The sequence below is a fragment of the Ammospiza nelsoni genome, chromosome 20, assembly GCF_027579445.1.
Source record: "Ammospiza nelsoni isolate bAmmNel1 chromosome 20, bAmmNel1.pri, whole genome shotgun sequence".
Lineage (NCBI taxonomy): Eukaryota > Metazoa > Chordata > Aves > Passeriformes > Passerellidae > Ammospiza > Ammospiza nelsoni.
In genome coordinates, this window is record NC_080652.1 from 10,126,363 (window position 1) to 10,152,786 (window position 26,424).

The 26,424-nt window shown below is 49.1% G+C and overlaps 1 protein-coding gene across 2 annotated transcripts; it reads left to right on the top strand.

Moving 5' to 3' along the window:
* The first annotated feature begins 6,239 nt into the window (after positions 1-6,239).
* Positions 6,240-26,393, top strand: GSN (gelsolin). 2 transcript variants are annotated; one of them, XM_059486202.1, is made up of 17 exons: positions 6,240-6,279; positions 17,888-18,110; positions 18,641-18,795; positions 19,620-19,781; positions 19,971-20,120; positions 20,366-20,455; positions 21,364-21,496; positions 21,727-21,815; positions 21,999-22,214; positions 22,814-22,947; positions 23,408-23,498; positions 23,685-23,855; positions 24,476-24,650; positions 24,927-25,051; positions 25,214-25,291; positions 25,717-25,777; positions 26,013-26,393. In XM_059486202.1, the coding sequence occupies exons 1-17, from the start codon at positions 6,247-6,249 to the stop codon at positions 26,180-26,182; spliced, it is 2,256 nt and encodes a 751-aa protein (XP_059342185.1). In that variant the 5' UTR covers positions 6,240-6,246; the 3' UTR covers positions 26,183-26,393. The 2 variants fall into 2 exon arrangements, with proteins under 2 accessions (XP_059342185.1, XP_059342184.1); XM_059486201.1 differs by lacking the exon at positions 6,240-6,279 and adding an exon at positions 16,554-16,796 and having other exon boundaries at positions 17,909-18,110.
* The last annotated feature ends 31 nt before the right edge of the window (positions 26,394-26,424 follow it).

The window sequence follows — 26,424 nt, forward strand, 5'->3', positions numbered from 1 at the left end:
AAAGAGTGGGCGCGAGGGCGCCGCGGCGCGGCCAATCACGGCGGGCGCTGCCCGGCGAGGCCCCGCCCACCCCGCCGGCGCGAGGGGCGGGGCAGGGCGGGGCCGGGCGGGGCGGGAGCGCGCGCGCGCAGTGGGGCCGGGGCGGGGCCGGGGCGGGGCCGGGGCGGGGCCGGGCGGGAGCGCGCGCGCCCTCAGGCGGAGGAGCCGCGGCGGCGCCTCAGGGCGGAGCGGGGCTCGGGCGCCGCGGAAAGTCCCGGATTTCTGCGCTGTTCTCCCGGAAAATCCCGGATTTCCGCTCTGTTCTACCGGAAAATGGCACGGAAGCCAACAGTGACCCGCCCGGAAGCCCCGTCTCGCCGGGACATGGTGCGAACCGGAGCAGCCCGGCACGGCGCAGGTACGGGGCTGTAGCGGCGTCCGGCACCTCTGAGGGGCTCCAGAGCCCCCCGTGTGTCCCCAGTAACATCATCCCGTGTGTCCCGTGAAATGCTCGAAGGTGTTCATTTGGGCTTTGAATATTTTATATCGGCTTTTTAAACACTTGTGGCATGCGATCCTAAAGACCTACCCCCACAACGTACTGCCCAAATCTCAGAGCTCACGGGATTCAAAAAATAAATCGGTGGTTCAGGAGATGTAAAAGTGTGTCAGCAAATTCCCCCAATAAGGATTTTATTTCAGTCCCACACATTATGGAAAACATCAGAGTCTGCTGTGTGTCAGTGTCCAAGATTCAAACTGCAGCTTCGCCACTGCCATAACATTTCTGTGGAAGTATTTTCCAGAATGGGCATTTTCCATCTCCATTACTGTGACGTTACTAATTCCATTCCCTTAGTTGAGCAACACCCAGGGAATCCTCTGCTTTCCATGAATCAGCCACCCCCTAATTATTACTCAACCTCTACCAGGGGGAAGCAGATAACACTCCCTGTTACCTGGGCAGAAACCTCAGAGAGTGAAAAGCACTGGTGAAAAACAATTAGAATTATTTTCCCCTTTATCTACACACTAAGTAAATAAATCTCTGAGTGACAAAAAGCAAAGATTCAAAAATTCAATTCAATAGAAATTTCTATTTTTCAATAGAAAAATAAAAAGTCTGCTGGCAATGTAGTACAGATGTAGGACTCCCGTCAGTTACTGTCAGGGTTCTAACTTTAAAACAGACAACACTACAACAGAATCCTTTTCAAGTTTTGCAAAACCTTATATGGAGTGACTTTTACTAGGAAAATAGGTCAAAACAAGCCAGTGAGAATGATTTCCACGAGACGGAGTCTTTAAACGGAAAATGACCTGACTGTTGTGACACAGTTGCAGTCTGGTTTACTGACTTGAAAAAAATACACTTCCCTGCTACTGCCCCAAATATTATTCTATTAACACAGACGCTGTAATGAGAGGTTTTAAAATTCAGAATTGCTCAAATATCACACACGAAAATACATTGAGGATTTCTCTATGTGTGGTTCAGTGTTGGCAGAGTCAGGCAGGGTGAGGTGCCCCGTTCCACAAGATGGAACTGGTGACAGGGAATTATCGCTGTCATCCATGGCAGTGGCTGATTGGAGCTGCAGCTCCTTTTCCAGGGGGATTGCAGGCAGCCCTGTCCCCCAGGCAGGCACAGGCTCCCCGAGGCTTTGCTCACCCCCTGCAGCTCTCCAGTCACGCTCACAGGCTGCCACTTCCCCTGCAGTGCCCACGGAGACACCTCAGGATTGCTCAACAACTCGGAAAAATCACTGTGGTGGCTCAGCTCACTTCAGTCTGGAGTCTGGCTCGTGGGGAATTTTAATTGTGAACAGAAATGAGAAGCAGTTTTGGGATAAAATGTTTCTTACCTGCAGCAAAATTAAAAGCCATTACCCAAATGGCGAGTAAGATTCAGCTTTTTAACTGAAATTCCCAAATATATTTAATGTAAAACTGCCTCCCTTTCTGAGGTGATGTAAAAGGCAATACAGATTTGCTTCAAAGCTCCTGCTTTTGAATAATTTTATATGCTCTGCTCAAATATTCCTACAAGGTTTAAAGTTAACAGAAGCCATGAGCGAGAAGGATGGAGCAACAGCGTCTGCATTTCTTTGGTTCTTTATTCTTGTGAGTGCTTGAAAGCCTGCAGCAGTTTTCCAACAACAGTTATTGAGAAAAGGCTGACTTCAGCCCATTCATTGTGAACATCTGGACAGAACCTAACAACAGTAATTAAAACCCACTAAATTGGTAACAATCCCAAATTGCCAGGGATGGGATCCTCCTCTGTGGCCCCACCCTTCCCTGTGGATTTCTGCTGGGTCAGTCCCCTCTTGAAGAGCCTTTTCCACGTGTCTCTTTCTGAGGCCTCTGTCAAGAGGGAGCAGCATCCAAATGTTCTGCTCACGTGAGCCTTGCTCTTGGGTTTATTTCTGTACCAAAAAACCCCAGGAAAAGTAAAGGCTGAGTTAATGCAGTTGATAGAAGGTTTGAGGATTTTCTTCTTTGAAAATAAATTACACAGAGTGATCTGTAGGATCTGCTTCCTTCTTTAGAATGCATCCTTGTAAGAAAATAAACCTAAATATGATTAAATTACACATCAGCATTCATGAAGAGCATGGATTGAATGGAACTTTTTATCTGCAACACTCTGTTTTCTCTGAGGACAGCAGCAAGCAGGACAGACTGTCAGAATTTAAACTGTCAGGCCACAAACAGACAATAAAAAGCAGCTAAAGTCAGGTTTGTCTGTCTGTCCTTTCCCCCTGAACCCCAACTTCATCTCCTGGGTTTGCTCAAGTTTCTCTAGACAGAGACAGAAGGGAGAACAGGGATTTTTCAAGAACCACTTTGAAATACACTTCTGTGGGAGTTGATCACGTAACTCTGGATTGGTCACAGATGACTAACTGGTCTTTACTTGTATTTTATTTTTGAGTTGCCCAGTTCTCCTTTCATCTCTTACCATTTCAGTTTTGTGGTGTCTGTAGAAATGTTCCTGTGGTCAAGGGTTTTTTTTAGTTCCTTCTTTATCTTTTCTAGTTCCTTCATCTCATGTAAAATAGGCAGCCCAAGCCCACTGGCACTTCTACAAACCTCAAAGCTTCAAATTAAACTGATTAATGATAGAAGAACATTTGGGCCCATGGTGGTTCTGGTGTCAGTAAATGCAGCTCAGCTGGATTCTCTCTGTCTGTTTTGTGGGAATTATGGAATGGAAGTGTTCCCCTTTCCACAGGAACTTCAACATTAATATTGAGGAATATTTCCAAATACACACAGCAGTGAGCCCACCCGATGGGTCAGTGCTCACCATGACTCCTTTTGTCTTGACTGAAGATAAATCTGAGCTTTGCTGACTTCATTTGACTTATTTTGGAGTTCACCTTTCAACTCTGATGCCTTGAGCATAATCCCCAAGCATTCATACTTCATTGTGCCCTTAGCAATAGCTTATATTTTAGCACAAAACCAAACTGTAGAAATGCCTGCAAAATATCAGCATCTGCTTTTCAGAGGCATGCAAGTGCTGTGGTTTCCTGGCTGACATGACAACATGCCCAGAGAGCAGATCCTGACAGTGCTGGAAGGCTGTGAGTCAATCATCTTGCACAAGGCAGGACTGATCCACACAGAGCTGATTCTGGGTAGAAAGCAACCTCTGGAGCTGACAGCACCAATCTCCAGGGGTTTGTGCCCCTCCTCAAGGATTTCCTTGCTGAAGGACTCTGCAGTGCCACAGCTCAAGGCTCCCTGGAAACATTTCTGCCCTCCTCATCACTCAGAGCAGTTTCTGACATCAGGAGACTCTCTTGGTTCTGCTCTGAGCCTCTGGTTCCACATCTCACTCTCTGCACTGAGAGGTTGCTTCTTGGAAAGAAGCTCCCTCAAATGGTTCAGCATGCCAAGGCCCCTCAACAGCACAAGCATAGCTGCATTTCCAACTGAATAGTGGAAAAGGGAACCTAAAATTTCCATGGAAACAATTTACAATTTAACAGTAATTAAACTAATTGAACACAGTGTTTCTAAAAGGCTAAGTCATTTTGCATTAATTGTATTTGATGGACAGGTGAAGAATTTTTGGTTTAGCTGTGTAATGATGTTACAAATGCATGATAAGATATGAACATGATGCAGAACATCAGGTAGATGAGTTATGGGAGCAGAATGTGTGTGATTGTGCAGTGTCAGTGCCTCTTTGTGAAGGATGTTCAGGTTTGCTCCTGCGTTGGTTATCCACAGTTCTCCCAGACTTCAGAATCAAAATGGCAGATGGTTCTTAGCCCACCTAAAATATCCTGGTTAATAATGTTCTCATACACAAAAGCATAACAAAAAACTTCTTCAGTTACAGCCATGACAGAGGAGAATTACCCACCACTGGCTTTATCAATAACCATGTCTTTGTTCCACACAATTCCAGCAGCAAGGGGAGGCATTGTTGGTGGCATAGAAACCTTTTTTGTGAGACCCACTGCAGGGTGGCACTGTCTCGGTACAGTGCTCCTCTCAAGAGCACAAGGCAGTTCTCTGATTACATGATGGAGAGAGCAAAGGAAAACAACAGCTGTCTGTGGCCTGCCTGCCTGCCTTAGATTTACCACAACTCACTGGTAGTGCCGAGGAAAACTCCATAAGAAATGCAAGAAGTTAGAAATTTCTGTTGTATGTGAGTGCCCTTGGAGATGCCTGACTGGCTCTCAGATGTGTTATTACATACAATGTTTCACAGAAGATGGAAAATGCTCCCTGGTAAATTGCTCTGAAGGATCGTGTTCTTTCTCCAACTTCAAACACAACCACCACAGGAGGGATGAGTGAGCTCTGTGTGACATTCCCAAGCACATGAGCCATGAGGTCCATGCCTTCATGTGTGCTCTTAACAGTGTTCAAGTAATTTATTGTTACACCAAACATCTTAGGAGCTTAAAGGGCTTATCTAACCAACAATTACAACTTGTCACCTGTGTCATCCCAGTTTGTTCCCCAGATCTCTGCTCATACAATGCCCAGGGGTGGCAAGGGAGATGGTCTGAGGGACACTGTAGCTGGTGAGCATCAGAATTGGACTTGGCGTGGCTCAGGGCCAAGAGGACATCTGGACACACTGGTCTGTGACATCTGGACACGCTGATCTGTGCATCCACACACAGGGCCTGGAGCATGGCTGCAGGACAGGGTCACTTTAAATAGGGCACAGGAAGGAAGAGGTCCCTGGCCTCCAGGGCACAGCAGCGCACAGGGCACGGACACTGACAGCTCCCAGCCCTCGGGGGTGGGTATTGGGACATCTCCCACTGTATCCTAGAGTGATGTTTGATTAGTGACTGTCATCCATAGGGGACTGTACTACAGATCCCCTGTACCTGTGCTTGCTGTGGACATACCAGTAACTGCATGAAAACTACAAAACAAGCAACGGAATTCATGTAACAAGGCGTTCAAACATGATCTGGAATTGAAGAGGTGGGAAGGTGTGGCAGCCGAAGGGCAGGAGAGGCCGGGATCCCGTGCAGGGACTCCAGGAACGCGCGGGGGCCGAGGGGCACGGGCGGTACCAGCGCCGTGTCCGGGCTCACCGCTGCGGGATGACTGTGCCAGGCAAACTGCGCGGGTAACCGTGCCGGGGTAGCCGTGCCCAGCTGAGCCGTGCCCATGTCCCGGTGCCCGTGTCCCGGTGCCCGTGTCCCGGCGTTCCTGTCCCCGTGTCCCCGCGGTCCCGCGGCCGCGCCCAGGGAGGCGGGCGGCGGGCGGAGGCGGGGGAGCTCCGGGTCCCGCCCCTGGGGCTGCCCGGCTCTGCCCGGCCCTGCCCTGCCCTGCCCGGCCCCGCAGCTGCCTCTGCCCGCGAGTGCCAGCGCCAGGTAGGGCCGGCAGCGGTGCCGGGGCTGCCCCCGCTTCCCCGGGCGGAGGGACGGGGGCTCGCAGGGACGGAGGGAGGGGAGCGCGGGGCCGGCTCCTGGCCCCGCTCCTGCCCGGGGCGGTTCCCGCGGCATCTGCGGGGCTGTGCCGGGCTGTGCCGGGCTCCTGCCCCCCGGAGCAGTTCCCGTCCCGCCGGGCCGGGGGCCGGAGGAGCAAGCCCGGTGCGCCCGTGAACGCCGGTGGAAGCGGTGCGAGCGGTGATGGGAACGGCGGGGGCTTGTTTGTTTTGTTCCTTGCCTGGGGGAAGAATGTTTGAAAGCTCTGTTTGAATAGAAATTCAAAAAATGTAGGCACTGAAAACATATTTAAAATGTTTCCTAGGAAGAGTGTTAAAAAAAAAAAGTTATGGGGATGACTTGTTTCAAGGAGGCCTCATTAGTAAGTAGATCCCTCTTGGAATAAAACTGCTTTGAATGTTATTTGCTCTTGGATGTAAAAAATCCGACTTTGCTAACAAGGATGATACTAGCATTGTTTCCCCTTGAGTCTCTTATTTTTCTTACTGATCATTACAATTTCCATTTTCCACTACCAACTCTGCATGATGCAAGTTTATCGGCAAAAAAGAAATTCCTTTATTTCCTTTGTGGGAGTAGAGCATGGCTCAGCTCAGGGTGTCCTGCTCTGGAGTCAGAGGGGGTGGGGGTTCCTTAAATGCCTCTCCTCCTTTGGGGCTCTCAAACTGTTTTACAGAGAACCTTATAACATCCGTCTGGAAAAATGAAGTGAAACCTGAGTACTGAGGAATGGGTCTCTCACAGGTTATTGCAGCTGCTTTCTCTTGGCCACGGGGCAGTTTATTCCATAGTTCCTACCACGGAGAGATGGGAGATGGGAGCTCAGTTGTGCAGGAGCAGAGAGAAGCAGAAGTCAGCCCCGTTTGACATCTGCTCTGTGGGATGGGCGCTGCTGGCATCGCTGCCTCCCTGCCCAGCCCAGTGCCAGGCTGGCCGTGGTTCCAGGCTCTGCTTGAGCTCCGTCCATCTCCAGAGTGGATAATGGGAGTGCTGGCCTGGCACCAGCCCGGGCTGCCAGTGCCCATCTGTGCCATCACCAGCTTGCTGAGTGCTGGGGAGCCCAACTCCTGGATTTCACTGAATTCAGCATGAAGACAGGGTGGAAATTTTAGTTACACCTTGTTAGTGGCATGGGTGGGTGGTGAGCGCCTGAAATGTTCCGTGTTTAAAGACAGGGAGAGATTTCCCAGGGGTTGTCTGAGAGTTCAGCTGAGTTCCAGTGAGAGCTGAGTACCTGCAGTGTCCCCAGAGGAATGACTCTGGCTCTTGGCAGGGCAGAGGCTTTCTCTGGCTGGTGGAATTCCAGTGCTGTGGGGAAAACAGTGGGGAAATGGGACCAGCCATCAATCTCTGGCTGCTTCTGAATGTCGAAAGGGTGACAAGGCAGAAATGCTACTGCTGCTGCTGGTTTAACTTGGATTTTACAGGCACAAATCCAGCCCGTTGTGAATTTGTTCCTTTCATCAGCAGAGCAGGCATGGGAGCACTCTGCAATCCAGGTTCATGGCTCTGATAATGTCACCAGGGGGGATTGCTGCCAGCTCTGGCTGAAAGGCTGCCTGATGTGTTCCAGTGCAGGGCTGGCTCTGTAATGATTTCTGTAATTCTGGAGGTGCTGCGGCCACATGCAGCACTGGAGGTGTGGGCAGCAGTGCCACTGAGCCTCTGTGCCAGGGAAGGGTTGGGACCTTCCTCAGGTTCAGCTGCTGTCCCCCATCCCATATTCAGATAAAATAACTTTTTGTTGTACTTGGGTGTTTTACAGAATTCCGGTGGGAACCAAACCATTTCTAAAATAGCCCTGTGACGTATTTAGTGCTCAGGATTTGTATCTGCTTTCAGCTCACTTACAAATACAAGCTTTCCATTTTAATCCAGCCCCAGACATAAGTGTTGCTGCTGAGTGGCGTGCATGGGAAAGAGGATTTTGGACAGAAGTATGCAGCTTCACAAAACAACTATTTCCCTGATTTACTTTGGAATCTGGAGACCTAAAGAAAGTTTTTTGTTGTTGTTCTTTAAGCTGAGGTGATCAAGTTTTGCAGCTTGGTTGCAGTAAAGCAGAACATGGTTAAACACAGATATGGAGTGGCTTGGGTACAATAACTCCTGACTAGAGAGAAGCAGCTGCTCTTGTTTTCTGTTCCATTCCACAGCACTCGGGAATTATCATGTGAATAATCGAGTTCTGAGCGTGTCTCTGCCTCTGCTTGATTATTATCAAATGTTTTTCCTGAAAAGGCAGAAGATTCTGACATGGACAATTTGCCTGTAACAAGCTGTGTATTATTTCTGTTGGTTAGTGATTGTCTGGTTCTCTGGACCAGGTATTTGATATCCCTTCTAGCAATTTCAGCTGAAAAGAAAATTGTATGTATTGATATTTCATATGTTTGCTTCTAATCTCTTTTGGATCATTTTAAACTCAAGACTCAAAGGATGTTTTATGCAGTGGCTTTCAGAGGTCGCTCAGGTTTTGCATTAGGAAGAAAACCTCAAGTTATTTTTTTGTGAAGCTTTTGTGCAGCTCTTTGTGCACCTCTGTCACTTCCTTTGTTCTGCTGCTCACAGCATTAGTTCAAGTGTGTGTCTATTCAGTCCCTTAATCATTAATTAATCACTTCAGGCACTAAGAAGCCTGAGGGAATCAGAAAGAAACGCTCTGGATGATTAATTCTTTTCCCATAAAAGCACTAAACTTGCTGGAGCTCTGAGCCATGCTGGAACTATTTTCCCTGTGTCAGGCACAAGCTCCCTAGGTGGGGATCGTGCACAGCTCTTGAGCTGAGAGCTGGGCTCGGGCAGCTGGGGAAGTGTTTTCCTGCAGGAGGCTGCACAGAGCAGCGGGAGAAGGGAATGCAGCCAGACAGCCCCGGGGCACGGCCGAGCTGCCTCAGCACTGCCTCACAGCCGATGTTTGCACAGAGATGAGGATGGAAAAGTGCTCAGGCACCCTCCCTCGGGTCTGTCCTTGTGACTTGGCATGGGGAAGTGTCTGGCTCAGGGATTCTGACTTCGTTCAGGTGTTTCAGTGAGGAGGAGGAAGGTAAATGCCCGGTGGTGGGAGTGTCCAGGCACCGAGTGTGCGCCAGGCCTGCATTTCAGGGGGTTTGCCTCTGCCTCTGCTTTCCTGCAAGGCACAGGCGTTGGCAGATTTTCAATATTTACACTGTGTCCTACACCCTGATAGCACCAATGGCCAGATTCATCGGGCCCCTTATCAGCTGTCAGACGCTGCTGGGTGCCTGTTTGCCCTGCAGCAGGGTGTTCCTGCCCTGGTTGGCATCACGGAAATGCAGGAATGCTTCCCTGCACAGCAGGGCAGGTGTGGTATTGCACTAAATTTACAGGCAGGCTGTGCCCATCGCTGTGTGCCCCTGCTGCTCCAGGGCCGTGCCAGGGCTCTGTTACTGTGGCACTGAGAAATCCCAGCAGAGATGAAATCGGGGAGGGCAGTGCCCATGAAATGTCAGCCCAGAGCTTCGCACCTGCTCAGGGAAGGAAAGGGTGCTCAGAGAAGTCAGGGAAGGCAGTAGCAGCCTGTCTCAGCAGGACGCCCGGGTATTTATCTCTGCTTATCCACTGATGATGCATTTGCAAGGTTAAATAGAGCTCTCACAGGAGCGGAGTTAAGCAGAGCTCCGGGTGCTTTGCAGTGCTGGGCTGGCTGGAAATGCCAGCTCGGAATGGCCGGGCCCTCAGGGAGCCTGGTGCTGCTGCTGCCATGGGAGTGGCTGGTTGGGTTCTGGGCATCTCACACTGCCCTCTGCAGAACAGCCTTTGTTTTACTTCCTTCAGTTTCCCCAGCCTTGGGACTCTGTGAGCAGCTCCGTTCTCAGCCAGGATATTCCAGGTTTTTGTGATCAATATTTGGGATGTGATGGTGTCTGGATGGTATGGACTCTGAAGATTTATATATTTTTTCCTTTTGTCTGTTTCAAAATGTTCTTTTCTGACTATAGACTGTGGTTTTGGTCTTTCCTTTTCTCTTTTTTTGTTCCTCATTCACCTCCCACTGAGAACCTGGAGAGCTGGAACCGATCTGAGCTGAGGTCCCAGCACAACTGGAGTGGGAGAAACAACAGTTTGTCTGCATCAGGGCAGTCAGGCAGTGGGACACTGTCCAAACCCAAAGTTTAGACATATGTTATTTACTCAGCGTTTCCACATGCAGTAAAAGTACAGCTACAATTCAAAACAGCATCTTTAAAACACTGGAGGAAATGAATCATCCCGGGATCTCAAGATGGATGGAGGCTGCTGTAGTGAGCACTGACACTGTGAGGACTTTCCTTTCTTTTGGGCTGTCTGCTCTGACAGGTCACATTCATTCCTTGTGGCTTCTCCACACCAGAGCCCGAGTCATGTTTGAAATGAGATAAATTGGGACCCGCTCCTGTTAATCGCGCGGCTGCCAGGAGGAAGGGCTGGTTTTGGGATGCCTTTCCAGCATTGCCCTCTGGTGGCTGTGCCCGCGGGCCGGGAGCTCCGGGCATTCCTGCCTGTGCTGCTCCCGTCCCTGCCCTTGGGTGCTCTGGAGCTGGGAACTCCTGCGTGAGAGGCTCGGAATGTTCACCGCAGTCATTAACGCCCGGGCCACACCTGGCTGTGTCAGGAGAGCTGGGACAAAATGGAGAGGAGAGCTCTGATAATTCCCTTCCCACAGGGATTACTTGGAAGTTGGTGTTTGTGAAGGAAGCCGCTGCATGGGGAGTGGGGAATGGGGGAGCCCTGTCTCTCCCTGAGGAGGAGGCTGGTGGAGATGTGTGTGTGCTGGGCAGGACTGGAGGAAGCTTTCAGTGACAGGTCTGTGACTGTTCCCTGCCAGCAGTGAGCGCAGGAGCCTGGAACCCTCAGCCTCACATTCTGCTCCTTGGCTGATCTAGAGGGAGCACCTTGATTTTTATTGTGTACTAAGTCAGCTTTTTCTTGTTAATCCTGAGTTGCTTCATGTCTTGTGGAGGCTTTTGATGTGGAAAGTTGAATTCTGTGTGGAGCTGATGTGGAAGGCAGGAACTGATGGACTCCCACTGGCTCCATGGTGACACCAGACCAGCTGTGCCCTGTCACTGTGGCCTCAGCAAAATTCATTTATGTGCTTTTTACTCACTTGTACTCAACCCTGACACCTGCCTGCAGCTCTCCTGCCCTTGTCCCACGTGTGGCAATGACTCCTAAGTGCTTTCACCCCCTTGCCTGGGCCTGATGCTGCTCAAGGAGTGCAAGGCCACGCTCTGTGCTTCCCTTCTGGATTGTTGGAGGTCGCTCCTGCTTTCCAGCCTTCCTCTGGCAATAACGTGTTGCTTTTGGGTTATGGATCACAGATTGAACAACTTCTGTGCCGCAGAGGAATGTACCAGCTCGTTCTCTGGGGAAGAAGAGTTTGCATAAAGTTGCAGATGATTTCCCCTGAACCTGGAGACTGGAGGAAGAACATCTGTGTCATTTCCCTGCAGCTGACCACAGGCATGTCTTCACTGCCTTCCTCAATGTGTTCTGGCTGTCACCAGCAGCTCTCTCTCTGGGACATAACTTGGGGAGGTAGTCAGATTTTAATGTGCTGGTTTATGTCTTATGTGTTACATAAACACTCCTTAAATATTTTTTCAGCACTGAACAATGATTTGTGTTGGAGCATAATTCAGGATTTGTTTTTGCTCCCCAGTGAATGAAAGTGGTTGGTGGTTTCCACTCATGCAGCCTTCCCTGTGCTGTGTATGTTTAAGTGCATGATTCAGCTCTCACTTATGCTCAAGGCAGGGCTCTGAACCAGCTGATTGTATCAGCAAATTTCCCTGGGTGTGTTTCAGATGGCAGACCTGTCTAAACTCCAAAGCTTTCTCCTGTGCAAGTAATATTCTTCCCAATTTACATCACTGCAGCTGAGGGGAAACTCAGGTTTTGGTTGAAGTTTTCTGCCTGGGTGCATCGGACTGGAAGCTCTGTGTTTACTAAGGGGGTTGTATTCACAAGGTACAGAGCCCAGAATAGAGCTGATGTGACTCACAGTGCAAACAAACAGCTGGAAAAAGTGAACAATACTCAAATCTTCCGGGCCTTCTAACTGGCTCAAGTGGTTTTGTAGGAATCTTAATTTAACAAATGCAAAAAACTTATTTGCCAGTTGCACAGCTAATGCTGGACTTCATGTCCTGGACTCTTGATCTGACTTAGGCAGCTCAGCTGGAATTTTTTTGGGTTTGTGGCTTTTCTATTAAGATGTAGCTGCGGGGAATGCCATTAACTGTGCTGCTCCTCATCCAGGGAGCTGAAATACTTTATGGAGTCACCATGGCTGGGGAGGAGGAGGCTCTCCCACGCCAGTTCCTTCTTATCCCAAATAACCTTTGCTTACTGGCTTCTTCAAGGGATGGAAAGGAGTTTGGTTTACATTTGTATATATATGAGTTTAGGGCTGTCTGGAGACTGAAAACTGAGCTAATCCATCACTTTAGATATTTTTCAATGCCTGTCCCCTTGGTAACAAAGCTAAAGTCCTGCCAGAGTTATTTTCAATGGTTTACTGAAGAATTATTGATATTCTATACTGGTTTGGCAGGGAAGTTGAATGAATGAACAAATATTTCCATTTTCAGGGTGTGCTGTCATCGCTGTGGATCCTGTGCTGAGCTTTCTGTGTGTTCAGCAGCATCATGGCCTGAGTTTTGGATTGTTAGAACTCAAGTCCTGTGCTGTTCACTCTCACAAGCTTTGTAAATTCATCAGAGTTTTTATGGGCAGCAGCAGATCAGAGAATAAAGAAATGGCTACATGGGTAGTCAGACGGTGTAGATGGTGTTCAAAGTGCACAAAGGGCTGAGCCTGAAGCAAGCAAATAACTTTATTGGGGTTTTGTTTGTGTGGTCTCTTCTGTGTCGCTATTACAGACCTGGGGAGTGCAGCCCTTGCTCTGGGCTGTTACTGTGGCAAGCACAACCTGTAGATTTCCTCAAACTGATCATGCAAGGAGGATTTTACCCCTTTGCCTCTTGCAAAACAAGGATTTAGGATTTTCCTGTTGTTGCAGCAGAAATACAGCAGTAATTTACCTCTTTACTTGGTGTGGGCAGTCTGGAATGCTGTGACATAAGGGAGGCTTTCTTTTTTGAGGACATATATTGCTGTTTGTTTGGAGCAGTTCATATTCTCCAGGCAATGTTTGACAAATAAATAAAAGAAAAGAGAGAGTTAGTTGTGTGGAAATGCAAATGTGTGCCCCCAAGGTACAAAAGGGATTGGTGCATGAGGGCATTTTTGCAGCATGACTGTAGTGTGGATACAGACTCTGCTCAGATTTACTGTTCTCCTCATATTTAAGAAATTCAGTCAGTATTTGCAACTTATTTTGATGTTCTGCAAGTGGCATCCATTGAGATCAGAAATCCAGCCTTTGCCATCTAGAGAGGCAGGAATTGATCCAGCAGTGAGCAGCAGGTGGTTTGGATGCTCTGTGGGGAAGTGTTGTGTTGGCTGCAGCCCTTCCTGTGTGGGTTTTGTTTATGCAGCAGATTTACACAAATTATCTGAACCCATCACGAGCTGAGCCAGAGCTGCAAATGAGCACAAGCCATGGGGATGTGGGATACCCTGTGTCTGTCACATTTAGTTCAGCCAGGCTTTCCTGAGCAGCCCTGTGCAGGTAAGTCCTGTCTGTATTTGTGGGTATATTCAGGTGTGAATTACCGCAGATTATTACGAATTAACCAGGCCTCACAAAAATTGTGCTCATTTTTCTCTTTTTAGTGGCCAGTTACTGAATGAAATCAAGATTTTTTTCTTTCTTTCTTTCCCTGCTGTGAGTATTGGATGATATTATCTTGTAGAAAGTCACTGTAGTGACATCATTAAGCTTTAGATGGTGGTAGGTGTGACGATGTGAGAGTGTATCTGATGTGGAGGAACCACACACTAATTATTCCCTGTAATGGATTTTGCAGTGTGATGAGGCAGAGTAAGAGATTCCAGGCTCAGTGTCCACAGGTTTTTCCTGAAGGGAACAGGACATTCCTGTCAGTGTGGCTGTGCTGGGCAGTGCAGAGCTGGGCAGCTCCTTGGCAGAAATTCAGAGTGAAGACAAACAACCAAAGGGCTGCTGGTGTCAGTCTGGGAGGGCAGAGGTGGCTGCGACAGATGGGAGGGAGGCACAGCCACGGGGATGGGTGAGCAGGGCAGAAATGAGGAATGTAGGGAGAGAGGCCCAGAGAGCTGTTTGTTACAAGCTGCAGGGTGGAAACAGGAGAGGTGGTGTGGGTTGGACACCAGGAGGGGCAGGAGCTGAGCTGGATCAGAGGGGATGGAGCTGCAGCAGCAGTCAGGGCTCCCAGCATGGCACCAGGAGGATGCGCAGCAGGGCTGGCATTGCTGAGCTCAGGCACTGGGGCCTCTCTGCCTGTCCTGAAGCAAACAGCTCCCAGCCCTGGGGAGCTCATTCATTCCACACCTCCCTGCAGCAGCAGCTCCAGGCTGCCACAGGGCTGTGGCCAGACACAGACTCTGATCAGTGGTCACCTTTCCTGTTGGGTGCCCTGGGATTGTTCCTGCAGGCCAGACTCCATCCCAGGGCATTCCTGGCCTGGCCTGTCCTGCTGCTGTGGCTGCACATCTGGAGACCATCATGAACTTGTTGTCTTCCAGTGGTTGCTCAAATCATTGGACTCATTTTCCCAAGTTCTTGTTTTCATCACTGTGCAGCCAAGTGTCATTTAGCTGATCCATCTGCACTGAAATCCTGTATTCCAAGCCCTTTCCATGTTTTCCTAAACAACTTTCCTTTGCATAAGACATTGGCTGTGCGCAGCACCCTTTCTGGGACCAAGCTGGACACTTTTATTAGAGCAGCTTGAACAGTGCCTGTTTTCCATGTCTCCATCAGGACACCCTTTCCAGCAGGGCCCTGGTGATCTCAGCTGGCAAGTGCCCTCAGAACAATGTCCAGAGCAAACATTTAACAATGCAACACTTGCTGCCACCAGTGATAACCCAAAGCAGCTGTTGGGGTAGATTTATACCTATTCCCTCCAGGAATGGCTCAGATTAATTAATTTTATGAAAGAGCACTAAAATATACAATTTATGCACTGTAGCCCTCCCTCAGTTTTTTGCCTGTATTTATATATTGCAGCTCATTGGCAATGCAAGCTTGGACTTACAAAATGCCAAATTAATTAGAAGGCTAAATAAATGCTTTTCAAAAATATTATATCTACATATATCTGCGGATTACAGTATTCTACAGTGGGATGTTAACAAAGAAGATTATCCTGGATCTTTGTGCCTTCAGTCTGTGTGGTTTGCCCAGGTGTGGGACGATACAGGTATTTAATTTAGTAATAAAAAGTCCAGAGTATTTTTCCATTTGGAAAGGACCCATCTCTTTATAATGTTATGCAACCCAGTCATTTAGTTTGGGGTTTGCTGCAGCTGCCAAAGCCTTTCACAGCTGCCTTTCTTAGAGTCAGGGTTCCAACATGTTTTTCACTGAGACTTAGACCTCTGACACTCTGAACTTCCTTCACAGAGATCAGAAATACCAGCAGGACTAGCACATTGTTTTTATTGTCTGTTTCACTTTGAGACTTTCCAGTGAAATTTTCAAAGGTACATTGCCAAGGTGACATTTCAAATTAAAATGCATCAGCTTGGACAAGAGAGCAGCAGAGTGTTCTCAGGAGAGAGGGAAAGCAAATATCCTCATGGAGAGTGGAGAAAGCACAAAGCAGGGTCTGCTCTTTCCTTTGTGGAATTTTGTTGTGGAGTTTTATGGGTGGAGGGTTTGGCCCCTTGTTTAAGAATCTTTTGAGAGATTCTGACCGTGGCAAGCTCAGCCTGTCAGGAATTGTCCCCTGGCTGTGTTGAGAGTGAAGTGCCCAGCAGCACAACTCCACATTGTGTGGCTGCTCCGTCCTGAGGGGCTCAGGGAAAGGTTCCTGCTCAGGTCACTCACTGCAAACACTTGCAAATGTGATAGATGAACTTGCTGCAGTGTGAGACAGTTGGAAGAATAATCTCTTTATTGGTGACAGATTGTTGGGGTGCAACAACCAGCCCTGTTGTAATTCCTTTGGCCTGAGTAGGTTTGACGGCTCCTGTGTTCCTGTCACAGGCTGTTGCTACACCCTCAGAAATACTTGGTTGTGAAATTACTGAATTGCTGAATGAGCTTTTGTTCTGTCACCTACAGACTGTGAATGCTGTGTTGTGCTCTGGGAGCTCCCTCAGTGCATCCCCAGCCCTCCCGAGCTGTCAGTGCCAGTGCTGTGTGTGAGGCTCCCGCAGGTGCCCAGCACGGGCTGAGCTCCGCTGCTCTGGCAGCTCCGGGGAGCTGAGGGCGCCTTCCCCATCCTCAGGCTGCTCCCGTGAATCCTCCTCTCCCCAGATCTCTCCCTGCCCCCCTGCAGCGGAGCCGCCGTGCTGTTCTCTGTGTCCCATCAATTCGCAGCTCCCAGCTGACAAACGCTGTCTGTGTAGCTGCTGTCTCCGAGTTTCGCTGTGACTTTGGCCCGTGTGCCCCCGGGTGCTGTGGGGAATGGATCGCACATTGCGCTGGGCTCTGGCTGCGGGAGGCTCTGGGATTCCAGCAGCGCTGTTTGCACAAACGCGTTACGCCCCTGCGCTGCCGAGGGGGTGGGTGTGTTTGTCCCCGATAAAAGATTGGCTTCTGCCCCTCATCTGCCCCAGCAGCCGGAGGAGCTGGGACCGCCCGCAGCTCTGCAGGAGAAGGGAGAAGCCTCTTTGCTCCTAGAAATGGGCAGGAAGGACTTCAATTATCTTTTCCTCACCATTTGCTGCACAATGGCTCTGAAGCTGAGCTGTGTCAGCTCCGTGTCTGTGGCAGGGCTGGGATATGTTGTTACAGCAGCTCTTGTGCTTTCAGCTGTGGTAAGTGAGGAACATCACAGTTAAACACTGGAAAACTTCTGGTTCCAGCTACTTCCAGGAGTCGCTCTCCTTTAACTCTGTCAGTTTTTAGTGGGAATTTGGTAGGATTCAGACAGACTGGAATCATGATGATAAAGTTCATTCTTTTCCCTCTTCCATATCTGATTTCAGCTTAGGAATCACTTTGATACCTTACTTACTATTTTGCTTTCTAGCTTGTAACATCCCTTATTTCTGCCTTGAAAACTGAGCATATTTTACTGTTGTCCATCAGCTGCTGTGAACCATCTTCTTTGTCAAAGTACTGAATGCTTCTACTGTGATATTGTAATGTTTTCTTCCCTGTTACCTGATAGCTCTCAAAGGTGTGATGTGATCGATGGACAGACTTCATTGCAATACACCAGAAATGTTTTATTTCCTTTCAGAATTACCAAAGTGAATTCTTTTATAAGAAAGTGTTCATTATGTTTATTAAAAAAAAAAAAAAAGGATATTGCACTGTGTTGATATATTGCATAAGGATGGCAGTAAACATATTAAACCAAAATTGCAGTGTCTTTAGGACAGGATGTTGTGTAAATTAATGTAATTCCTACAAGGGAGCAGTTTAGTAACAGGTCAGAACAGAAGAGCCTTAAGAAGCCTGTTAATTACCTAAATATTCAATGATATTCACAGCATTTTCCATTTGGTTTTAGAAAACCTCTAAATCATGTTTGTGCAGGATGTACAACAAGTGGAGTTAAAAGGAGTTTCTTTCCCACAGCCTAGAATGACAAGCTTCACTTATGTGCCATACTAAAAGTTATAAATTAGTAAGAAAAATACAGAGATTAAAATCCAGAGAGAGACAATAGAGTCTAGAAGAGGATCAGCCAGTAATAAGCCAGGAAGTGGAGGTGATTGGAAGTGAAAATTAACAGTGATCAATGGAGAGGGATTCTTTCCACACACATCCTTATTTTTCCCCCTTCAAAATGCAGTGCACGAGAAAAAAGGAAACTTTCCACTTTTTGCCTGGCATAACAAGTTAGGAGATGAGAAGCTATTTAATTTAAAGATTTCCTTGTGTCCTGCCCACTGAACAGCACCCTCTGTCTCGCCCCCAGCCTGTCAGCATGGTGGAGCACGCTGAGTTTCTGAAGGCTGGGAAGGAACCCGGCCTTCAGATCTGGAGGGTGGAGAAGTTTGATTTGGTCCCAGTGCCAAAGAACCTCTATGGAGATTTCTTCACCGGGGATTCCTACCTGGTGCTGAACACCATCAAGCAGCGCAGCGGGAACCTCCAGTACGACCTGCACTTCTGGCTGGGTGAGTGCTGGGAGTGTCCCTGGGACACAGAGCTGGGAGCCCAGAGTGACCCTGGGCCTCTGCTCCAGCCATGGCCACGAAATGCTGCCCAAGGAAAGGAACAGCAGCACAGTGAGAGTGCAGGCTGGGGGTAAATAGCCCTACTCGGGTCAAGTATTTGTGTGGTCTCTGCAATAGAGTACAGCCACCTCTGATCCTAAACCCTACACCCTAAAATCCCTTTTCCTGGGCAATGGGACTGGTAAGTTCTGCAGAGGTTCACAGGGAAGACCAAAACCTCAGGTGAAAAGTCTGGCTGGAATCCTTTCTGCCTGAGAGGAGGGAGGTCAGGTGTGTTCCTCCTGATCAGGGATTTTTCCCTCTCCCAAGTGCCCTCTGCTGTCCATGTCACAGAGTACAGAGTGCCAAAGCTTTCCCCACAGCCTGCAAACCCCAGGCTCTGACAATATCACAGTTGAATCTGCTTTCTCCTCGTGTGCTTGTAGAGTTGAGTGCAGAGGCAGACCCTGCATGCCCTCTCTGTGTTTCAGGTGATGAAAGCTCTCAGGATGAGCGTGGGGCTGCTGCCATCTTCACTGTGCAGATGGACGAGCACCTGCAGGGGAAGGCAGTGCAGCACCGCGAGGTGCAGGGCCACGAGTCCCCCACCTTCCTGGGCTACTTCAAATCTGGCATCAAATACAAGGTGGGTGACAACTGAATCTGCAAGAAGTGGCATCCTGCCCAATTCCCAGGAGAGTCAGAATTGCACTTTTTCCAGTTGCTTAAAAGCCATTCTCAGCCAGATGTTTTCAATGAGTTGGAACTGATCAGGGTGGAGAACAGCAGATCCCAGTGGGAGAGATTTGGCTGAAATAATAATACACAAGAAAAGCCCCAGAAAGTTTTAGGAATCAAGTTTTTGTTTTTCTTCAAGAGGCAGAGGAAAGAACAGTCCCAAGGCACCTGGAATGAATTTAAGAAGCAGCAAAGTTAATGGGAAACGCCTACCCGGGAGATTTGATTTCTCCCCACTTGCATAACAGTTTGACCTTGCAGTCTCTGTGCTCAGCCCACCCTCCCAGCATGTGCAATGTTTTGGTAAAGGAGATGAACAGTAGTGGGAGTTACTCCTCCCTGCCATCACAATAAAGTGGGAAAGAAGTGAAAACATGCAGTCAAGCAGTTGTGTCTGTTAGGAATCCAAAGGCACAAGGAAAGTGATAGCAGGTCACATGCTTGCAAAGTGCTGACATTTCCTCATGTCTAAGACTTTCCTGATCTTTCTGGTTTGTTTATTTCCCACTCGCTTGTTGTTACTTTTGTTCATTTAAAGTTGGTTGTGCTTTTTTTGAGGGAAACTGACGTGGGTCCTTTTGCCTGCATTGATAAATAATTCCCAGTTCTATCAGCAGAGAAAGTGAATCCTGAGCTTGGGATAATTTCTGGTTGGCAGGACATGTTATACAGATGGGAATACACTCTTCCCCCAGCCCTGGTGTGAATCCTTGCTCCTGTGTTTCCCCCCAGGCTGGTGGTGTGGCTTCTGGCTTCAGGCACGTGGTTCCCAACGAGGTCACTGTGCAGAGGCTGCTGCAGGTCAAGGGCAGGCGGACAGTCCGGGCCACGGAGGTGCCTGTGAGCTGGGACAGCTTCAACACAGGGGACTGCTTCATCCTGGACCTGGGCAGTGTGAGTACCACATCAAAGGCAGGGGTGGCAGAATTCAGGGGGCAGGAGGTCTCTGACCTTCACATGAGTTTTATTTTCCCCATCTCAGTGCTGAGCATCCTGAAGCACTGACATTGTTCAGTCCCAGCTGAGTCCTGTCTCACCTGGAGAGGTGCTGTCATGCTCTGACACCACTTTGTCCTTCCCCAGAACATCTTCCAGTGGTGTGGCTCCCAGAGCAACCGGCAGGAGCGGCTGAAGGCCACGGTGCTGGCCAAGGGGATCCGGGACAACGAGCGCAACGGCCGCGCCAAGGTCTACGTGTCAGAGGAGGGATCCGAGCGCGAGGAAATGCTCCAGGTTATTCCCTCTGTGCCTCTCTCCATGCTGGAGTGGCAAGTGGGGTGTGAAAGAGAGGTGGGGTGGGTGCTCTGTGTGGTATAAACACACAGCTCAGTGCAGAGCTGGTCCTCTGCCCCACTGGGACTTCAGAGGGAATTTACGTGACTGATCAGGAATTCTCTTCCACTCATTCTCTTGACTGGAGCACCTGGGAAGGAGGATGTTCTTGGACTGGCTGGTAATGATTTCTCTCTCCCTCACAGGTTCTGGGACCAAAGCCCAATTTGCCAGCAGGAGCTTCTGATGAGACCAAAACCGACACAGCCAACAGGAAGCTGGCTAAGCTGTACAAGGTAATGAGGAGCCCTGACATAACTCTGGGGAGAGTGGAGTGATCTTTGTGAAATTGGATGGAGGTCAATAGCAGAGAGGAGCTGAGCTGCTCCGAGTCCTACTCCTGCCTCACTCTGCTTCTTAACAAGTTTTATGTATGAGCCTTGGTTGCTCACACTGCATATCCCTGTACTTTCTGTTGGTTTGTCACCACTTACAACTGTAGTGAGACAGCTGGGACTTGCAGGAATTTTTGAGAGAAGGGTAGAGTGTGAAACAAATAAGGGAAAGAGGAAGTTTTCCTCTGTGCTGTCAGGCATCGTATTAGGAAAGTGACAGGAAAGAACTAAAAACAGTGAGCCTGCAAAGCAGGACCTGCCCCTTTCTAACACCCAGATGAAGCCATGACTTGGAAGGTGCCGTTTGCCATCAGCTGTGTGAGTGGAGAAGAGTGTCTGAGACCATCTGGGAGGAATCTTCTCTAAGCAGCCTCTGGTATCCATGGGGTGAATATCTGCTTAGATACTTTGTTATGTGGCACTTTATGCATCAGTCAGTAGAGGAACTCATATTTTTAACCCCACTTGATACAGGGAGGCTGTTCCAGTTACCCTTCAGTCCCTATGTGCAGTTGGCTTGCTTTAGAAGATATTTCCTTTGCACTGAGGATATTTCCCATTTTGGACCAATCTCTCCTTGGTCCCAGCAGTATGTACTTTGCTAGAAATAATTGAAATCTTCAGAGTGAGTGTTATGTTTTTGCCATTTTGTTACTGTGTCAGAGGTATCCTGTTTGAAAACAATAGTGCCTGCAGCAGCCAGTGCATTTAAATGGATTTCCCTTCCCCTCCCTGAGTTCTGAGTTATGGCCGTGGAGGAGCAGGGAGCAGAGGGTGCCTTATGTGACCTCTGTGCTGTGTTGTGACAGGTGTCCAATGGGGCTGGGAACATGGCAGTGTCCCTGGTGGCAGATGAGAACCCCTTCTCCCAGGCAGCCCTGAGCACAGATGACTGCTTCATCCTGGACCATGGCACAGATGGGAAGATCTTTGTTTGGAAAGGTACCTGAGAGAACTGGGAGAAAAGAATTGAATTAATATCATAACTAGAAAGGTTGTTCTCTCTCAGACGTCACAACAGGCATGAAAGAGATCCAACAATGGTCATTTCTTATTTGGCATCATTTACCTGGAAGGCTGGGTCCTTTTGGACCCTTTGGCAGAAGGTACCTGGGACAGTTTCTTCTCTGGGTAAGAAATCCTGACCCCCTTTCTCTCTATTTTCATTAAAGGCAAAGGTGCCAACTCTGAAGAGAAGAAGGCAGCACTGAAAACAGCCTCAGAGTTCATTGACAAGATGGGTTATCCCAAACACACCCAGGTAAGGACCTGTGGCAGCCCCAAGCACTGGGGTCACTTTTCTGCCACATGGGCACCGCTGGTAGTTAAAGTTTCTTCCTCTCAGATACTCTTTTACCTTTCCCATGACCTCTTCTGAAAGTGGAAAAGAGTAGATAAACCTGCTGTTCTTAGGGACATGGTTCTAAAGGCTCATTCCTTTCAGATCCAAGTCCTCCCTGAGAGTGGAGAGACACCTTTGTTCAAGCAATTCTTCAAGAACTGGCGGGACAAGGACCAGACAGAAGGGCTGGGGCAGCCTCACGTGTCTGGCCACGTTGCCAAGATCGAGCAGGTCCCTTTCGACGCTGCCACCCTGCACAGCTCCAAGGCCATGGCTGCCCAGCACGGCATGGAGGATGATGGCTCTGGCAAGAAGCAGGTCAGTGGTGGCACAATCCCTCTGGGAAGCTTTCCAGACTTTTCTTTGCTACTTGATGGCCTTGCTGCAAGAGCCAGGAGGCCACAGAGCCGTCAATGCTGAGGTCTTGGAACTACTGGGGGAATTTCTGACACCAGAAATAGCAGCAGGGTCTTGAAAACTCTGCAGAAAAGTGGGGTTGATTGTGATTCCACAATTTTCCTGCACTGTGGACATGAGTTTATTCCTCCTCCTCCTGATTATTCTCCCTGTTGCCATCCCATGTATGAATGTCTTGGAGCACCTGGGTTCATGACTTTGAGCATAGAAGCAGGGGTGGAGCTGGGCTTGAACGGGCTGAGAACTGTCCAGAAGCCCACAGCAGGCCCGGCCGAGGTTTGGCTGTTTAAAGCGCCCAGAAAAGCCTCAAAGCTCCGTTCGGGACCCGCCACTGGAGCGGATGGGAATTGTCCCGTCAGGTCCCGGCAGAGGGCGCGGCAGCACCGCCGGCTGCGGGATGCGGAATTGGGGATAATTCGGGGATAATTCCGGGATAATTCGGGGATAATTCGGGCCGGCAGTGGGCTCGCTCTGCAGCGCCTCTGCTCCTCTCCCGCCAGATCTGGAGAATAGAAGGCTCCGAGAAGGTGCCGGTGGACCCCGCCACGTACGGGCAGTTCTACGGCGGGGACAGCTACATCATCCTGTACGATTACCAGCACGACGGGAAGCGAGGACAGATCATCTACACCTGGTACGGGACTTACCCTGGGGCAAGTCAGGAAACGCTGGGGCTGCGTGGGGCTGCGAGTCCCCTCGGAAAATCGATCACTGCTGGCTCCTGCTTTAGAGGATCTTTGGGGGATAAAGTTTCACCCTGGATAACTTTCCCTTGCAAACAAAACGATACCAGAGGTCTGGGATGTTTCATTTGACGTGGAACAATGGAGGGAATTACTGTGTGAACATTTTTTTTTCCAACCCCCCCAGTTATTACTCCCTTCTTTGGATCAAGCTCTGCTTATCTAGGAAAGGTTCTTATCTCCCCCTGTACTCAGTGTGCTACAAGAGAGGATAAGGAATTTCTCCTTTGTGTTGAAGGAAGTGCTGCAGAGATTCAGTATCAAAGGGTTCCCTTACTCCTCTTGATCTCTGTAAGGTGTGTGTGGGGGGAAAGGCTGAGAATAAAGCTGGGATTTGGCTTTGCTCTCCAGGCAGGGCGCCGACTCCACGCAGGATGAGATTGCAACCTCTGCATTCCTCACAGTACAGCTGGATGAGGAGCTGGGAGGCACCCCTGTGCAGGTAAAGAGACCCAGCAGAAACCAACCCCAACACTGGGGGATTAAAGAATATATTTATATATATATATATTAAATACCTGGCCCAGCTGGGTGCTCTGTGAATATTCCAGCTCAACAGAGGGTTGTAAAAGCCATTTCTGGTTAGTCTTGCACTCCTCAAAACTGACAGGGAGTTTCCTTTTTTCAGAAACGAGTAGTGCAAGGGAAAGAGCCCCCTCACCTGATGAGCATGTTTGGTGGAAAGCCCTTGGTTGTTTACAAGGGTGGAACCTCGAGGGAAGGAGGCCAGACTGCTCCTGCGGCAACGCGGCTGTTCCAGGTGCGCTCCAGCACCTCCGGAGCCACCAGAGCAGTGGAGGTACGTGGAGGGACAGCCAGCCCTGGGGTGGTGAGTACAGCCCGTGATGGGAACAGGATCCACTGGAGATTTCAGTTCCCTCCATGGAAGAGGAGCTTGGGCCAGGACACGCTTCAGAGCCCCAGTGCTCTGAGAGAAAACGCACACAAACCCCTCTGTGCAACGACAAAGGGGAGAGTAAATCCTGCTGAGGAGAGGGCAGTGGTTTGTGGTTGCAGGAACTCCCCACATTTCCAGCTTCAAGAGGCTTGTCCTTGTTGACACAGAGGGGTTGCTGTTAATGATTGATCAATGTTGGCAGCACTGCTCTGCCATGGGCTCCCTGGTGAGCTCCTCAATCTCCTGCCATAACCACCAGGACTGGCACAATGACAGCCAGGCATTCCTGCTATAGATCATGTGTACCTCTAATCACACACTGAAAGAGTTATTTACTCTTCCCATGTGGAAAATCTAACTCATCACTTGGATACAGGGAATACTCAACACATCTGACAGCTTTCCATGCTCATATGGAAAATCTTGTTTGCAGTTTATTCAACTGTAGGTTCTGGTTTGATTTTGAAAGCTCCCTGTAGAGGATGGTTACACCTGACACCTGCAGTGTTTCTTCTTTTCAGCTGGATCCTACAGCCAGTCAGCTGAACTCCAATGATGCCTTTGTCCTGAAAACTCCCTCTGCTGCCTACCTGTGGGTTGGCCAAGGAGCCAGCAACGCTGAGAAATCAGGAGCACAGGAGCTGCTGAAGATTCTGGGAGCTCGCCCAGTACAGGTTGCTGAGGGCAAAGAGCCAGGTGAGGGGGTCACAGTGGAGTCTGAGATCATTTCTGTGTAGCTGCACATCCTCAGCAATTATTTCATGGGTATTCTGTCTCCCAGAACAAGATGTGGACATGGGCAAGAGGGGCTTCTCAGGGTATTTTCATTGTTGAACAGCACTCTCATGTATGTCTGCAGGCCATTGGGACTTTCTGACCTGGAAGAACACTTCGAGTCCTGCCCAAAGCACAACCCTGGTGTGGTTCCATGAACAGGAGAAGCATCAGTCTCTCTCTCTCTCTGTTTTCCAGACAATTTTTGGGCAGCCCTTGGTGGCAAAGCTCCGTACCGCACCTCGCCCCGCCTCAAGGACAAGAAGATGGACACGCACCCCCCGCGCCTCTTCGCATGCTCCAACAAGAGCGGCCGCTTCACCGTGAGTGCCTGGGGGATGCATCCAGCACCCACCTGGCACGGGGGACAGGCTCAGGCCCAGCTGCTCTGAGCCCCCCACCAGCTTACCCCTGATCTTTGTGTGGTCTGTCCTGTGCAGATAAAGTAAATGAAGCCTGTGCTCATCTGAACCCTGTTTTTTCAGATTGAAGAAGTTCCTGGAGATCTGACTCAGGATGACCTTGCCACAGATGATGTGATGCTCCTGGACACATGGGATCAGGTATGTCACGTTTACAGGGGGACAAGAGGAGCTAAGAATAGGCACAGATTGGCTCTAGATTGAGACCTGAACAACAATAGCCAGAGGTGATGTTGTATTACAGATCCAGCACACATCAGCCACATGGCAACTCAGAGCTGAATTCTGATGTTTTATGGAAAAATGTTCAAACATCTGCTACTTTCCCCTGACATTAAGCTAGTGTAGAATTTGTTCAAGGGTCTACAATGCATGTAGATAAAATGCAGGCAAAAAACTTCCCATTATTGACCAATAGAGCTTTGGCCATGTTGGTTGGCAACCCAGGCACACCAACATGAAGATTTTCTGGTTTGTGTCATGCTCTGTTCACTGAGGCTTCATCTAAATTATCCCTTCATAAAGAGAATGATTGATGCTGAAGTAATTAATATTTTTATCTTTAGGTCTTTGTATGGATTGGGAAAGATGCCCAGGAAGAAGAAAAGACTGAGGCACTGAAGTCTGGTAATGTCACATTTTCCTCTCTGAACTATCCCTTTCTCCTTTTCCCACTGTGTGATCGTGACTCAGGCAATTCATATTCTGACAGGCATAGATAAAACCATAGGGTCCAAACTTTCAGCAGGTGTTTTTGTTCAAATGGCCCATGTGAAGCTGCCTCTCTGGCAGCCCTTTGGCCCCAGCTGAGCTGCTGCTCTGCAGGGCTGGTGCTCAGTGAGCTCCCTCCCTGTGTCCCCAGCCAAGCGCTACATTGACACAGACCCCTCCACGCGGGACAAGAGGACCCCGGTGACCATTGTCAAGCAGGGCTTTGAGCCTCCCACCTTCTCTGGCTGGTTCCTGGGCTGGGATGATGACTACTGGGCTGTGGATCCCCTGCAGAGAGCAATGGCAGATGTGGATGTGTGAGCAATGTTTGAAACAGAGCAAGTTAAGTGCCTTCAGTGCCTTCAAGAGCTCCTTCCTCCTGCAGGATGTATGTTAACGAGGGAATGATGTTAATAGCCAATTAGCTGTGCAATAATTTCCGAAAACAATCATGACCAGTCATTGACCCTACTCCTTGCTTTGATTATATTTAATACAATAAAGCTTGTATGAAATATGGGAAGAACAGAAATGGTGGGGTTTGTTATGAAGAAAACATTAAA